The sequence below is a fragment of the Formica exsecta genome, unplaced genomic scaffold (genome assembly GCF_003651465.1).
Source record: "Formica exsecta isolate Colony F162 unplaced genomic scaffold, ASM365146v1 scaffold353, whole genome shotgun sequence".
NCBI lineage: Eukaryota > Metazoa > Arthropoda > Insecta > Hymenoptera > Formicidae > Formica > Formica exsecta.
In genome coordinates this window covers 628,573-641,996 of record NW_021850780.1, presented here as the reverse complement: position 1 = coordinate 641,996, position 13,424 = coordinate 628,573, and the positions used below count along the sequence as shown (strand labels likewise).

General features: G+C 43.8%; 1 protein-coding gene across 1 annotated transcript in view; it reads left to right on the top strand.

Annotated features, from left to right (window-relative positions):
• The window catches only part of LOC115238666 (GATA-binding factor C-like), a 71,804-nt gene that overhangs the window by 53,213 nt on the left and 5,167 nt on the right, over positions 1 to 13,424 (top strand). The window contains exons 2-4 of the mRNA XM_029812676.1: positions 2,391 to 2,525; positions 12,591 to 12,780; positions 13,101 to 13,300. Coding sequence (XP_029668536.1) covers positions 2,391 to 2,525; positions 12,591 to 12,780; positions 13,101 to 13,300 — 525 coding nt within the window. The remainder of the gene's footprint in view (positions 1 to 2,390; positions 2,526 to 12,590; positions 12,781 to 13,100; positions 13,301 to 13,424) is intronic.

The window sequence follows — 13,424 nt, the reverse complement described above, 5'->3', positions numbered from 1 at the left end:
TCTTTCTCTCTCGAGAATTGGTACTGTCTCAGAGTTCATTGTGTGTGACGCAACGTACAGGAGGGCGGGACAATGGAGGGCAATTTCGTGTCCCGCACGGGGGACACACGCGAGAGAGCTATATCCCTCTCGCTCAAAGAAATTTCAATAAGCTCGCTATTATGCGAGAGCGACGGGGAAGGGAGCAGGACGGGGTGGTTCCCCTGTATTTTGTGCTTTCGCCGACAATGACGCAGGCAGGTATACAGTCTCTCGTTCGTCCTGCCTTTCCGAGCGCCGGGGTGCAGTGTCATCTCGAAGGGGGGTTAAGTGGTTTGCGAGTAGGGGGTGAACGAAAGAGAGCGGAGGGTCAAAGGTGGGCGCCTCTCGTGGAAAAGAAACATTTTGTGCGCGCGCCGTCACCGCCCGTTATCTCAGCATGATGGTCGCCAAAGTGTCTTATCAGCCGCACAAGCGTTTTAAATAATAAAATGAGGTACTAGTGTAAAATATACTTATATCACACATGAAATTTTTACACGAAACACATTGATTCTATATAATAATATTAAATAATAATAATTAATAATAATAATAATAATATTGAGCTTAAACACATACGCGAGAAAGTTTGAAAAAATATTAATCGACAGAGAGAACCGAGACAGGAATTTTTGGGAATGATAGCCTATCATTTTGCATTTATCCAACGATCATAATTCGAAGCGGCTCGAGACGGCTTAAATAATATCATCTCGTGGTATCAGCGTCTAATTTGTTTCGATGAAACGTTTTATGTATATCGCTTGATGCACTTGGAATTTACCCGCGGCACACGGTTTTCGGTAACAGTATCGTCCATTAACGGTTAAGTGGTTATGGGTTTGCCGTAAAGACGACGACGTGCCCGATGTTTTTGCGACGATGATTTTCAGCGGGTTCTCCCGTGCCTTGGTGAGTCTCGCCGGGCGTAGCAAATGATTAAACCGTTTAATCATTACTACGAAAGAGGAAGGGCCGCGTGCGTGCGTGCTGTTGGATTTATAAAGATTTGTATCGTTTAGCCAATATGATTTGAACGGACGTGCATAATCGGCAAGAGACAGATATATGGATAGATAGATATAAATAGATAGGTAGAGAGCGAGAGAAAGAGAGGAGAGAGAGAGAGAGAGAGAGAGAGAGAGAGGAGGGAAAGGACGAGGAGAAAAGTGAAAGGTGGATATATATAAACCAGAGAAGAGGGTATTATAATACAGATTCAACGGCGGTGAGATACCTGTGCTCTCTTCCTCTCTCTCTCTCTCTTTCTTTCACCTCACGTTCGCGCGCCATTTCGGGGAGAATAAGCCGCGGTTAGTCCCCGAGGGTTAAAATGGATCCCGCTTCCTTTTTCGTTAAGTGTTTGTGCCACTCGTATGCGTCGACGAGGGTGTACAGGTGTTTTCGGGGCCGAATTTTTTTTTTTTTTCGAGTTTCCCACTCTACGAGAATGGGAGACGTTTTCTTACGTTAAGCTCCACACACACGCATACATACGCATTCTGATTTTCTTGCTCCCTATTCCTCTCGGGGGCACGTCGATCCGACCGGCAGACAGACAAGCGATCGGGAGGGATTTTCAGGGGGTTTGATGCGTCATGGTAACCCGCGTCAAGCCCGTGGCTTTTTGATTCCGCGCGTAAGCCGACGGATCGAATGCGCTCCCGGTGCGGGAGTAAATGGACTCGAGTACACTTCAATAGAGTACTACTTTACTTCGTCGCGCGTCTCATAATCCTTTCTCATATGGCGCAATTTTTATTCACGGTTTATAGAAAAATACTTTCCATTTATGCGTAAATAATACGAAAATATTTTTCGACGGATGCACATTTTTATAAGAACTGACGTAACAGTCTGACCTTTAACAATTGATACGATAAAAGGAAATTCAAGTTAATTGATCTTGCGATTGTTTCAAATATTTAATTGCGATAATATTTTTCCTCGTCATTTTTCTAATAGTATCTTATATACTTCTTTGAGCGTGCGATGAGATAAAAAAATTGAGATAAGGGAAACTTTCTAGACGATCAGCTGATTCTAGCATTCAAAAAACGAGAGATGAGATTTTTGTATACTTTATTATTAATATATCAATTTTATCGTCTGCAGTATGTAAATATTGGAAAGATATAAAAAGATTAAATATTATATACAAACTATAACACATGTATAAGATCCTTCACATTATTTCATATCATTTTATCATTGTCTATAATTGAAGGAAACTTTAATAGCGCGGGAGACAATATAACTGTATATTGCTAAGGTGAAATTTAACCGAGAGATGATCGTGCGACGATCGTCAAAAACTGAAACGCCAACGTGACGGGTGTGATATCTGTGTCTTCTCTTTTCCAAAACTGTCGCTGCAGAGTGCGGCGAGACGGGCGGGCACCAGCTGCGCCAACTGCAAGACGGCGACCACGACCCTCTGGCGAAGGAATCAGGCGGGCGAGCCGGTCTGCAACGCTTGCGGACTCTACTACAAGTTGCACAACGTGAGTTTGCACTCATTAATTATTATCTCTTAATAATTATTGTTCTATTGATGCGGTATTAAGGGATTAATAGGAGTCTAGCAAATCGATAATCAAGATAAATTTAATACATGTAATGTCATATACATGTAAAATAAAAACAAATATCAAAAATATATATTTAAATAAAATATTATTTATCTGTTTGAATATATAATAATTTTATACGATATTAAACAGTATACTATTGTTTGATTCGTTAGATTTCTATGACCTCTTAAACTTGAGATTTGTCGAGTCAACCGGCAGACTCCGATTTTCCTCGTTAATTGGTCGTTTAATTGAGAAAGAGAAAGTTGCTCTACGCCTCGGTAAACAGTCGGTAGCGATTCGGGGGTCTTGAATTAATACCCACGTTCAGGGACAATCGCTTATTAAACTCTTCTTTACAATACCTTATATGTTACGTAAAGCGATCGCTAGATAACTTGGCGGTGTTCCTCTTTTTTCTCTTTAATACGCTTTATAAACAAGATTGATAATCTCAGATCAAAAGTATTCTTTTCCCGCGGTCGTGCGTATCACATTGAAAAGTGCATCTAGTATATATTTTACCGGAATGTCCCTCTCGGTCGAATTTAGAGATCTGGTGTATTATACAGACACCTGCGCGGAAAATAGGGAAAAATTTAAAGAGAGAAATCTTTGTTTTATTCTCCTTTTATACACACATACATTACTTAATTGAAAGGATATTTCCATAATTACACGCATAATTGAGATAATTTAGATCATAAAGTTAAACGCCCCACTCTGTCTATATAAGGAGGAATAAAATAAAAATCTTCTTCTAAATTTTTCTTAATTTTTCCAATGTTATATTCCTGTTGGAAGCAAGCGCGGGGGTGGCCGTATGCAAACACACGTACAAAGGTTTTCCGACAATAAAGGGGCCGTCGTCATCACAGAGAGACCCCCAGTATTGTACCAACAATTAGGATGCTTTCTGGTTTGCCGGACGTGGTCCTTACACACGTACATGGGCCGCCTGGAGAGGGTGGAGCGTGCTCAACGGCGTGTGATACCGGAAGCGCCGGAAGCGAGCGCCACGGCACGCAGGGGGACGCGATAGACGTGATCGAGAGAGAAAAAGAGAGGCAGAGAGAGAGAAAGAGACGAGGAAGAGAGAGACGTGAAAAAGCGAAAGAACAAAGAGAAAGAATCTTTTTTTTTATCGGACACGATGTTTCACCTCCCCCGCGACGACGTGACAGCCGGGCTATCGCTCGATGTTGTTGCTAGACTAGCACGCTTCCGCGGGACAAATCTCGAAGACGATCGAGAGAGAGAAGGAGAGAGCGTGTGGGCGACGACCTTAATAGACGAGACACGCGTCGCGACGGTATTCTAGCCGAGGAATTCCGCGAAATTAACTCGTTCACGAGATGAAATGTCACTCGTACCATTGTTTTCGTTTCTATCGTTGATAAATGGACAGCATGATTTCTAAAAGGCGGAATTATTACTATAATGTCGTAAAAATGGCGTTTCTGGATTTTTACTCATTTATTAAAAATTTAACATGTTTAAAAAAAATTTTATATTATTGATAAAATGTAGAATTTATATATTCATTTTCTTATTTGCCAGAAATTTTTCTAATTTATTATACGCAATCCCCTAAAACGATTGATCGTGTTAAATATTAATGTGATAATTTATGATCGTTTTTTGATCTCGCGAAGAAGATCATCGCGACGAGATTAAACGGGCGATAAGAGGGTAAAGAGAGAGAGAGAGAGAGGGGGGGGCTGTTAAGACAGAAAGCCCACTGTGATAAGGGGGGGGGAAGCATACGTGACGAATGTCCGTTGGCGGTTGAGGCCCGCTCGTGCAGAGAAATCGCAAGCCAATTAGCGCGCGCCGCAAATGAATCCTCTTTCACCCAAGTCCACCCCCCCCCTCGCACCCTCTGCCCCCGGCGCGGCGCACGCTCTCTCGGGGGGTTCTTTTTTCCTCGGCCTTATCGCGATTAGCTTAGGAGAGATCGCGTCGGTTGGAAATCAAGATACGGTACGCCAGACACGCCGCTTACGCCAAAGACACTACGCCCCTGACACAGGCGGGTGGAGAGAGAAGGGAAGAGAATCGCGAACCGTTTGTTATTGCTGTGCATCTCGAGAGGACAAGAATCTCTGTACTCGTTCCGGCGTCCGTTGCTTTTGACGCGCGAGAGAGCAAGGAAATTAGCCGAATCTCGAAGACGGAAACCGCTCGCGTAATCTTAATCTTACATGCACGCACATTTATGCATGCGCAACTTAAATATTGAAATGAAAAAACCGGGCGAAGCACGCGAGAATTCCATTATAAAATAGTAGAAATGTATGCATCTCACACACTTTGTGTAGAAGGAATTTATGTATTTTTCTTTTTTTCTTCAAATATTTTATATTTAAAGATTAATCGAAGATTTCACGTTCTTAATAATATTTTATATTGTTAAGGACGTGCATAATGTAAATGCGAATTTCCGCTTATATCCCGCAGTTGTAAACGCGCAGAGATAGACGTTCGACGAATCTCGCGCGTGGTTTTACATTTCATTACATTTACAATTCGTTACGTATCCCTCGCTACGTTCCGTACGTTACTCTCCGTACGATATGTTACCTCGAGATCGTATGTTAGAAGAGTCTAATGGCGAACTTCCTGTATCCCAAATGCACGCCCGCGGGAACGGGAGCGTAAGTCGGCGGACCAGGCTTCGCGGAAATGAGAAGTCTTTCTCCCTTGCCGCCGCGAGCGGCGACTGATTCCAATCGGGTCCCTTCCCACGAGCTCCCCCGATTGTTCCCCGCTTCGGAAGAAACATACATTTCCCGAATACGCCCGCTTCCGCTTCCTCCGATGCGACGCGAGAATCTTGGAAGATTCTTCTGGGGAAATAGAGAGGAAGGATCTTTGGAGAGCGAAGAGAGGGAGAGAGGGTAATTTCGCGTAGAAACGTGAAGCCGTAATGGATACTTAATACTGCGAGAGAGTTTCCTTCTCGGTCACGAGGTTTTTTTTTTTTTTTTTTTTTTTTTTTTTTTTTTTTTTTTTTTTCAAAAGCGAGACGAACCGACGCACAAAAAGGACCGCCATTACACGGCGGATCGGGCAATGAAACGCTCCTCTTTCGACGAAGAGCGGAGGCAAAAGGTCGACCATCATCGAAGCGTCGCCGCCAAGCGGCGTGTTTCGTTCTCTCCCCGAGAGAATGAAAAGCCGGATCTTTCTCCGGCCAGTAAACCAAGTATCGAGTTGCCATTGTGTGTCATCGAGTCTCTCTGGATACTATTGTCAATTTCTCTCCGCCGTGGAATCTAATTCCCTGTCTCTTCTATCGCTCCTCCTCATCCTCCTCTGTTCTCTGGTTCGCGAAGCGAACGTGTCGTGCTCTTCCGCGAATCAACTTCTCTCGAAGAATCACGCAGAAATGTAAATTCGATCGTTTTATTTTCAACAATCTATCAATAATATATGTCGCGACAAAATTCAAGGAATAATTTTATCCTAGATTTAGGAGAATAATTCTTCCATTTTCTAATAGATATATTTTTAGCAACAGAGATCCAGTCTAGATAATAATTATGACTTGGAGAGATGCTCGAACCAATGAAAGGAGGATATTCCACGCGCGAATTTCTCATCCTCTTATTCTCTTCGCTGCTTTCGTACAAGACTCGCGCGGATTCCTCGCGCGTCAGTCGAGAACGTACACTCGTGTGTGATTCCTGACGCACGCACGCACGCATACATACGTAAGCAGCCGCAATCGTGGTCAACGAGCGATCGAAATAGGCGACTGTCTCCGGTTGACGTTAAGCCGACACATTACAGTCTTAGCGCCGGGGCTGAATCTTTTCTTCCTCCGTAGCTTTCGAAGGAGACGAAACGGAACGAAAAAAAAGACGGCTCTCGAAATAGTCGAAATGTTCTCGACGATCGCGACTATCGTTCCGATCCCGGATATCCCACGTGCTAATCGAAGATTATCTCGACGAATTAAAAATTGACAGACATGCAGACTTGAGGAGTGCGTTGACGTTTATAAATAATAATTTTCTAGCAGAAAATTATTTTGATAGATTCTTTAGATGCCCTTATAACATGTTTCTTCATCGCAAGAATATATTGTTAAATAACAAGTGCGTTAAACATTGATATCGCATAAAGCGGTCGAGACTATTTCTCGGAATTATCCTTAATTACCAAGTTATCGACAATCGCTCGAGACAATTGCTTGATCGACAGAGATTCTTCGCAAGATATGATCGTCGGGAAAGTTGTTTCCGGAGCGTTTTGCCTTCGATAGAAGAGAAGGCCGCGACGAATCAATCATTTCGGTGGCAGATGTATTTCTCTCGCGTTGGATTCTCCCCCTCATTCTTCTCTCTCCTTCTTTCACGAGATCTCCGACAGGTCGTGTGGCGGGGGAGAAGGAGATGGCGGGATCGGGTGGAGAGAACGACAGATCTGGCGTCGTTAAGATAGAGCAGACCGATAGCGCTCCATGGCTAAACTCAAACACGACTCCGGCTCCACGGCTCGAAAATACACGGATTATTCGTGCCAGGCTACCGGGTGCTCGGAATATGGTAATCGTCGCCCGAAAGCCAGCCTCCTCGCGCGAGAGGCACGGCGGGGTCAGCGAGATCACGCCACGTCGCTCGACTCTTTTGTAGCTAGACGAAACTTTCCGTTCGCAGTCTAATTTCTAAGCTAAGTTTATGGAAAATTGAACGAATTTATATCACATTGATAAGTATACAAAAGCTATTAAAAAAGGAATTAGAACTTGCGAGATTTAATCTAAAATTACGTTCCATTACAGGCTATCTACATACTTTATAGACATATAAGTATTCAGAAGTCCATTTATATGTCTTGAATAATATCTAGGAGGAAATAATTTTATTAATTTTTTTTAAATAAATTGATATAAAATTATTTTATTAATAAAATTTAATTAATAAAATAAATAAGATAATCTATCTTTCGAAAACTCGATTACATATATAATAAACAAGATGTTATCAAAAATGAAGCGATAAACTTTGCTGCATTAGAAAGTCTCTTCTTCCTTCGCGGCTATCCTCCTTTTTTTCCCGACGCGTCCGGCCCGCTCGAAAACAAAGGCACCGGACACCGATCTGGGACCGTACTCATTAATTCTACAAGGTTGCTCGATAAAAATCCGACGAGCCCCCTCGACAAAGTACGCGCGGGGCGCGTATTCCCGACTTGCTTTCAATAACAAAGTCAGCTGTGTAATCCAAGATGCTGCGCTATAGAAGCGCGATCGTCACGCGATCGGACCTCCTTGCTCGAGGGACGCGTTCCTCCGTATTTCGTGGGCCCGTCCGGCCCGAGGAGCGTCAAACTTCTAGTATTACACCGACTGCACACGAGCGGATTAGCTCGCGACAAACAACGTGTCGACGGGTGTTTCGCCGGCGGACGCCCTCGGTTTCCGAGAATGAACGAGATGGAACGATGGGAACTCGCGATGAGACGCGCATCGATGCTCCACCGACATTGTTTACGGCCTAATCTCGCTTGTAAATCTTGTCGCTTCTCTGTTTTGCGAAGTACGAGACGAACACAATCTTTCCTCTGTCTCTCTCTCCTCTCATTCGCCGGAAGACAAGAGAATGACGGACATCCACGTCATTTTTAAACGAGAGGGACGAATATCTGTCAAATGCGCGGTGAAATATTCTTTCGATTAGAATGTCTCTTTAACGAAGATTTAATCTCTCTTTCGATCGTCGAATTCCTGCCAATTGTCTTGAGCGGTGAAGACTTTGCGATGCGTCTCGTGCGTGGGATATCGTCGCGAGCATATCAAGTGGCGGGCTTCGGCGTAATTCGGACTTCTGCGTAATTCGATTTTATAACTTCCTCGCGGCCCTTTCATCCTACCTTCAAAGTCGCGTGTGCCGCGACTGCGAAAGAGTAGTGGACATATTTTGCGTTTTATTATGGCAGCTTCTAATCTCTTTAAAAAAAAAAAATTCATATACAAAATATTTATCCTTTTCATAAATTAAATTTTATTAATTAAATAATAAATTAAAAATTCGTATTTTTATATTTATCTGGTCGAATTGAGTTTGACTTTGTGATTACCGTGTAGGAGAGATGACCGCTGTATCAAATTTCAACTAAATTTCTCGAAATAGAGGGAGGAGGAAAAGGGGGCTATTTATTACAGACTGTCGTAATTTGTTTTAGTTTTACCGAGCCGTCTCCTGTCTCGGGACCGTAACGATCCTTCTTTCTCCCGGGCTTTTTTTTCCGAGAGAACGAGACACAGAGCGGAGCGGTCCTAAAATTATTCTTATCGGTCAAGAAGAGACAAGGTGCCTCTGTTCTACGGGAAGATTCTCCGGTCGTCTTTCTCATCTACCCGCAGACGCGAGATGCGTAAAGCTCCTCGTCCTCTGTTTCGTCGCCTTCTCGTTCTCTTAATAAGCAACAACGCAAATTCCTATTCGCCGCGACAAGATTGAAGCTTTGTGTTCGCCTCACTCTCGGATCGGGTCCGCCCGTTATCCAGTCTCGATAACGCGACTTTGTCGTAAATTATTTGCCGGATCATCTATAATCGTCTATCGTAATCTCGAATGCGTAGCTCGTGCGTGTAACTACGTGAAATCTTCGATCTTTGCGAATCTTTGGCAAGTGTATTGCCGGCTACAATTTTTCTCCGAGAGATCGATTTACGGCTTCATCAAGATTATCCGGAAACCGTAAATAATTACCGTTCCGGGATTATTATTCATGCTATTGTCGCGCACCGTGAAGAGTCATTTGTCAAGCTGTTTTAAGACACGACGGCAGGTGGATCGTTCGCAAACGGAGACGACCTCTGAGAGTGCTTGATTCAGGTGTCGATCGGGATCGATAAGAAATATTTTGATGCTTTTTTTCGCGAATCGACTCTTCATTCATTGACCTTACCTCACATTGATTACGTATGCGATTCGCGTCGTGCAGTTGCATCGTGTGTGACCGCATCAATCTGCATTCGAATCTTCGCCCGCCTCATCCTCTCCCCTCCCCGCCTTCCTCTTCCGTCTCATCTCGCCGTTTATTTTTCGTCTGTACCTTTCTCTCTTATTTCATTCGTTTTCGTCTATTATTTTCTACTGCTTTGATTCCGTTCTCTCTCTCTCTTCTTTTTCTTTTATACGCGGCCTCGTCTCTTTTGTTTGCACCTCGCGCTTTCGGACACCCGCGGACTCTCCCACCGATCTCCGGTGGTTCCCTATTAAATCCCGCTCGTATTGTATTCAAATTGGTTCGAGCTTTCGCGTTCTTCCTCCACCTTCGCATCGCTCTCTTTCCGGTTGTTCTCTCTGTTACAAGTTGTCGCTTATTAAAAGGCCCATTAACGGATAGTCGGTACTTGATATTCTTACTCGGTTTACGAAAATTTTCCGCATATATTTCGTATAATATATAATAATCCAGACGATATATAAAAATTACAATTTGCAAACTGTGTGCTTATGTAAAGCGATAGCCGCATTTGAAGCTTCGATTATGATACTTTCTCATAGAAAGACATGAGATCTCGTTGATCTCTGTCTTACGCGACGGCAGAACCTAATCTCGTATACCGTGTCGGTGTAGAACGACGTCCGGGAATAAGATGCGGTTCACAGAGAGTCGCCGCGCATTTCGCCCTAAGAAAGGGAGCGAGCGTTAATTCGGCAAATTTCGACCAATTGCGTAATTCCGAAAAGAGTCGTTGACCGTCTGGACGAGTTCAGGGTGAGACGAGCGAAAAAAAATCGCGCCCGGGGGCGGACAGAGAAGCGGGGAGGAGGGAGGATGATGCGCCTTTACACATACACATACATACATACATACATACACACATGCACCTCCTTTGCGTCCAGCGCAATACCGGGAATCTTTTCTCCCAAGTTGGCAGTTGCGTCACGTCGCGGCGACTACAAAAGCGCCGCGATTCTTCCTCCCCCCCCCCCCTTCGGTCCGATGCAACACACAACACTTGCATACCATACTTATTTCGTGCCCGAGCATTTCATGAGCGCGCGTCTCGCCGTTATACAGGGTGAGTTGAATTAATTAAGCCATCGTTCGAGTAGGCGTTTGTCGACGGTTTCTTCGCGAAGCGTCTCTTTACGAAGATTTATCCTATAGACTTGGCGAATACACACGATCATTTCATACCTTTCTAGTTATCGAGATACAAGCAGCTCTCCTTCCGTCTGTCGCTGTCTTAAATAATAAAGATACGCCCGCGCGCACCGGACTTCCTCTCTCGAACATTGGCGCTTGTTACGCCTTCTGGAGAACGATTTTTGTCTTGTAAGACACCGCCAGCAGATGCGACTTCCGTCTTTTCAAGCGTCAAGTGAGACAATGCTGTCTTTTTTCGCGCCAGTGAGAAAACAATGCTATAACGCAGTTTGCCTCGCCCCGATTAATTTTCCCTCGAGATTACACTGTTACGATGATGCTGCGCCGGCGAAACAAGCCGATCAAGTCCCGCTCTTAAGTCAAAGTCCCGAATCATTCGCGCCGAGTCCCGAGCGTTTATTTTTAGCAGACGTATTAACGTTAATTCCGATCAAAGTAAAAAAAAGTCTCCCTCTCTTCTCTTTTTCCTAGCGAGAAATAATACCGCGATACTCGCTTCTTGTTCTGCGAGCGAGAAGCGCGCCGATGACGTAGTATCTCGCGAATTGCTCTCGAGGACGATTGTCGATTCGTTAATTGCACCGGCTTCCAGAGACTACCGAGAATCTGAGGGATTCCTTAATTGCGTTCTCGTCTGGTAAGCCGGCGAAATTGCGTCGGCGACGTACTCGCATCGCATCTCTTGCACGTCTCGCTGATATTTATATTCGCACTATTTGGATAATAAACGAAAAAATATGCGTGTATTCAATGCTTACATTTTACATTATTATCATCGTGACTTTGCCAATGGCAAAATTTGTGAAAAATCTTTGCGAATTACAAGATCCTGTAACGTCTCATTATTTATCGGCATTTATTAATTTATTCGCTAGCAATATGGATTTCCGTGAAACAGAAATTTGCAATTTTCGCAATTGGCGCGCATTTTCATGCAAATTGGCTCGGTTCGAGGAATAATAAAGTGGCCAGCGAATGTAAATAACTCTTAATTACGTCCGGCGCGTTAATTATCCAACACATGTGCTTGCGAAAATTTGGTGAATCTTGATTTAATCCTGGACACAAAAGAAAGAATCATTCTCTTTCCAACAATCTATTTCTATATATACAATGTTCACCTTGCGAAGACAAAGAAGAGAGAATCTTATTCTCGCTTTTCAAGAGATCCGATTCGATTAAGCAGCTTTTCCTTAAATCCATTATTATAAGAAAAATGGATTCGCGCGCGACAGATGGAGAAACACGCTTTCGCGCAATGAGAATTGATTTAACACGATGGGGTAGCACAAAAGTATACGAGAATCTGAATGTAACATCGCGGGGAGAGAGAGAGAGAAAGTGAGAAAAATCGCAGATTGAAGTCTAGAATAAAGAAGAAGCGAGTGTATTTCCCCGTCGAACATTGCAACGCGCGATGATTTACGATGGAGCGAATAGAGAATGCATCGCGTTGCACTCTGCTGAATAACGTCTTCCGACGATACCTCTTCCCTTCTTTTTTCTCCCCCTCCCCCTCCTCATTGTATTACATCACCGCATTGTTCGCGTCAGTGATTTCAGTTTATCCTTGATTTTTCACGTTCCACATCAACACGGCTCGTAATTTGTCGCTCATAAACACCTCGTCCTCTTTCTTCATTGTAATAAAAACTATCTCTTGCGAGAATTATTAAATTAATTATTAATCGTAATTATCGTAATTATTAAATTTCCGCACTTATATATTTCGCTTTTTCTATTTCCTTATTATAACGAATCAATATTGTGTGCGTTATGTGCGAAATATTCGTGCGTGCGACAAACTCGCTTTTAGAATTAATAATTCTAAACTTACCGGATTGTTGTCTACGACTGTTCCAGGTGAACCGGCCATTGACGATGAAGAAGGAGGGCATCCAGACGAGAAACAGGAAGCTCTCGTCAAAGAGCAAGAAGAAGAAGGCCGGCGGCTGTCTGGGCCTCGGCGGTGTCATGGGCGACATGATCAAGGCCAGTGGACACCTCGATCTCGATAACAAACCCTTCCACTCCGGATTCGGCGCGCCGATGGGTAAGTCAAATTCTCCCCAAAAGCTTGGAACTTTATCTATCTCAAATCTGTTGTATTCAAAACGAGGAAACGTCAAATAATTCCCCGTTATAAATATAGGTACATAACTCTATAAGATACTTCAAATCTCTCGAGAATAATCGGTGAAAAACTTTTAATCAAGATTGACAACGTCACAACTGATACAAGTATTTGCAGAACATTTTTCGCGATTTTATTTCATTTGTATAAACTAAAAAAATCGAACAAACGTCTTTCTCTCGAAATTTCTTACGCGAAAAAGTATTAATAGAGCGACGTTTCTCGCGTTATCGTTCCAGGTACGTCCCAGCATCATCACACGATGCATCCGGCGATGCAGCATTACATGTATCACACGGGTGTCGGCGTGGCCGGAGGTCTTCATCAGGGATTTGCGCCACCGGCGCCGCCCCCCATCCACCCGCATTCGCATTCGCATTCCCATTCTCATCACATGACGAGTCTTCAGGGTCTGCAGCTGGCTACGACGAACGCGATGGTGAGTGCGCGATCTATTACCCTCATCGGCGCGATCGACCAAAGGCCTCGGCCGCCGATAATCGATTTATTTAGCGGAATTTGTTGATCTCCCCCTCCTTCACCTCCTCCTTTCTTCGGATCGT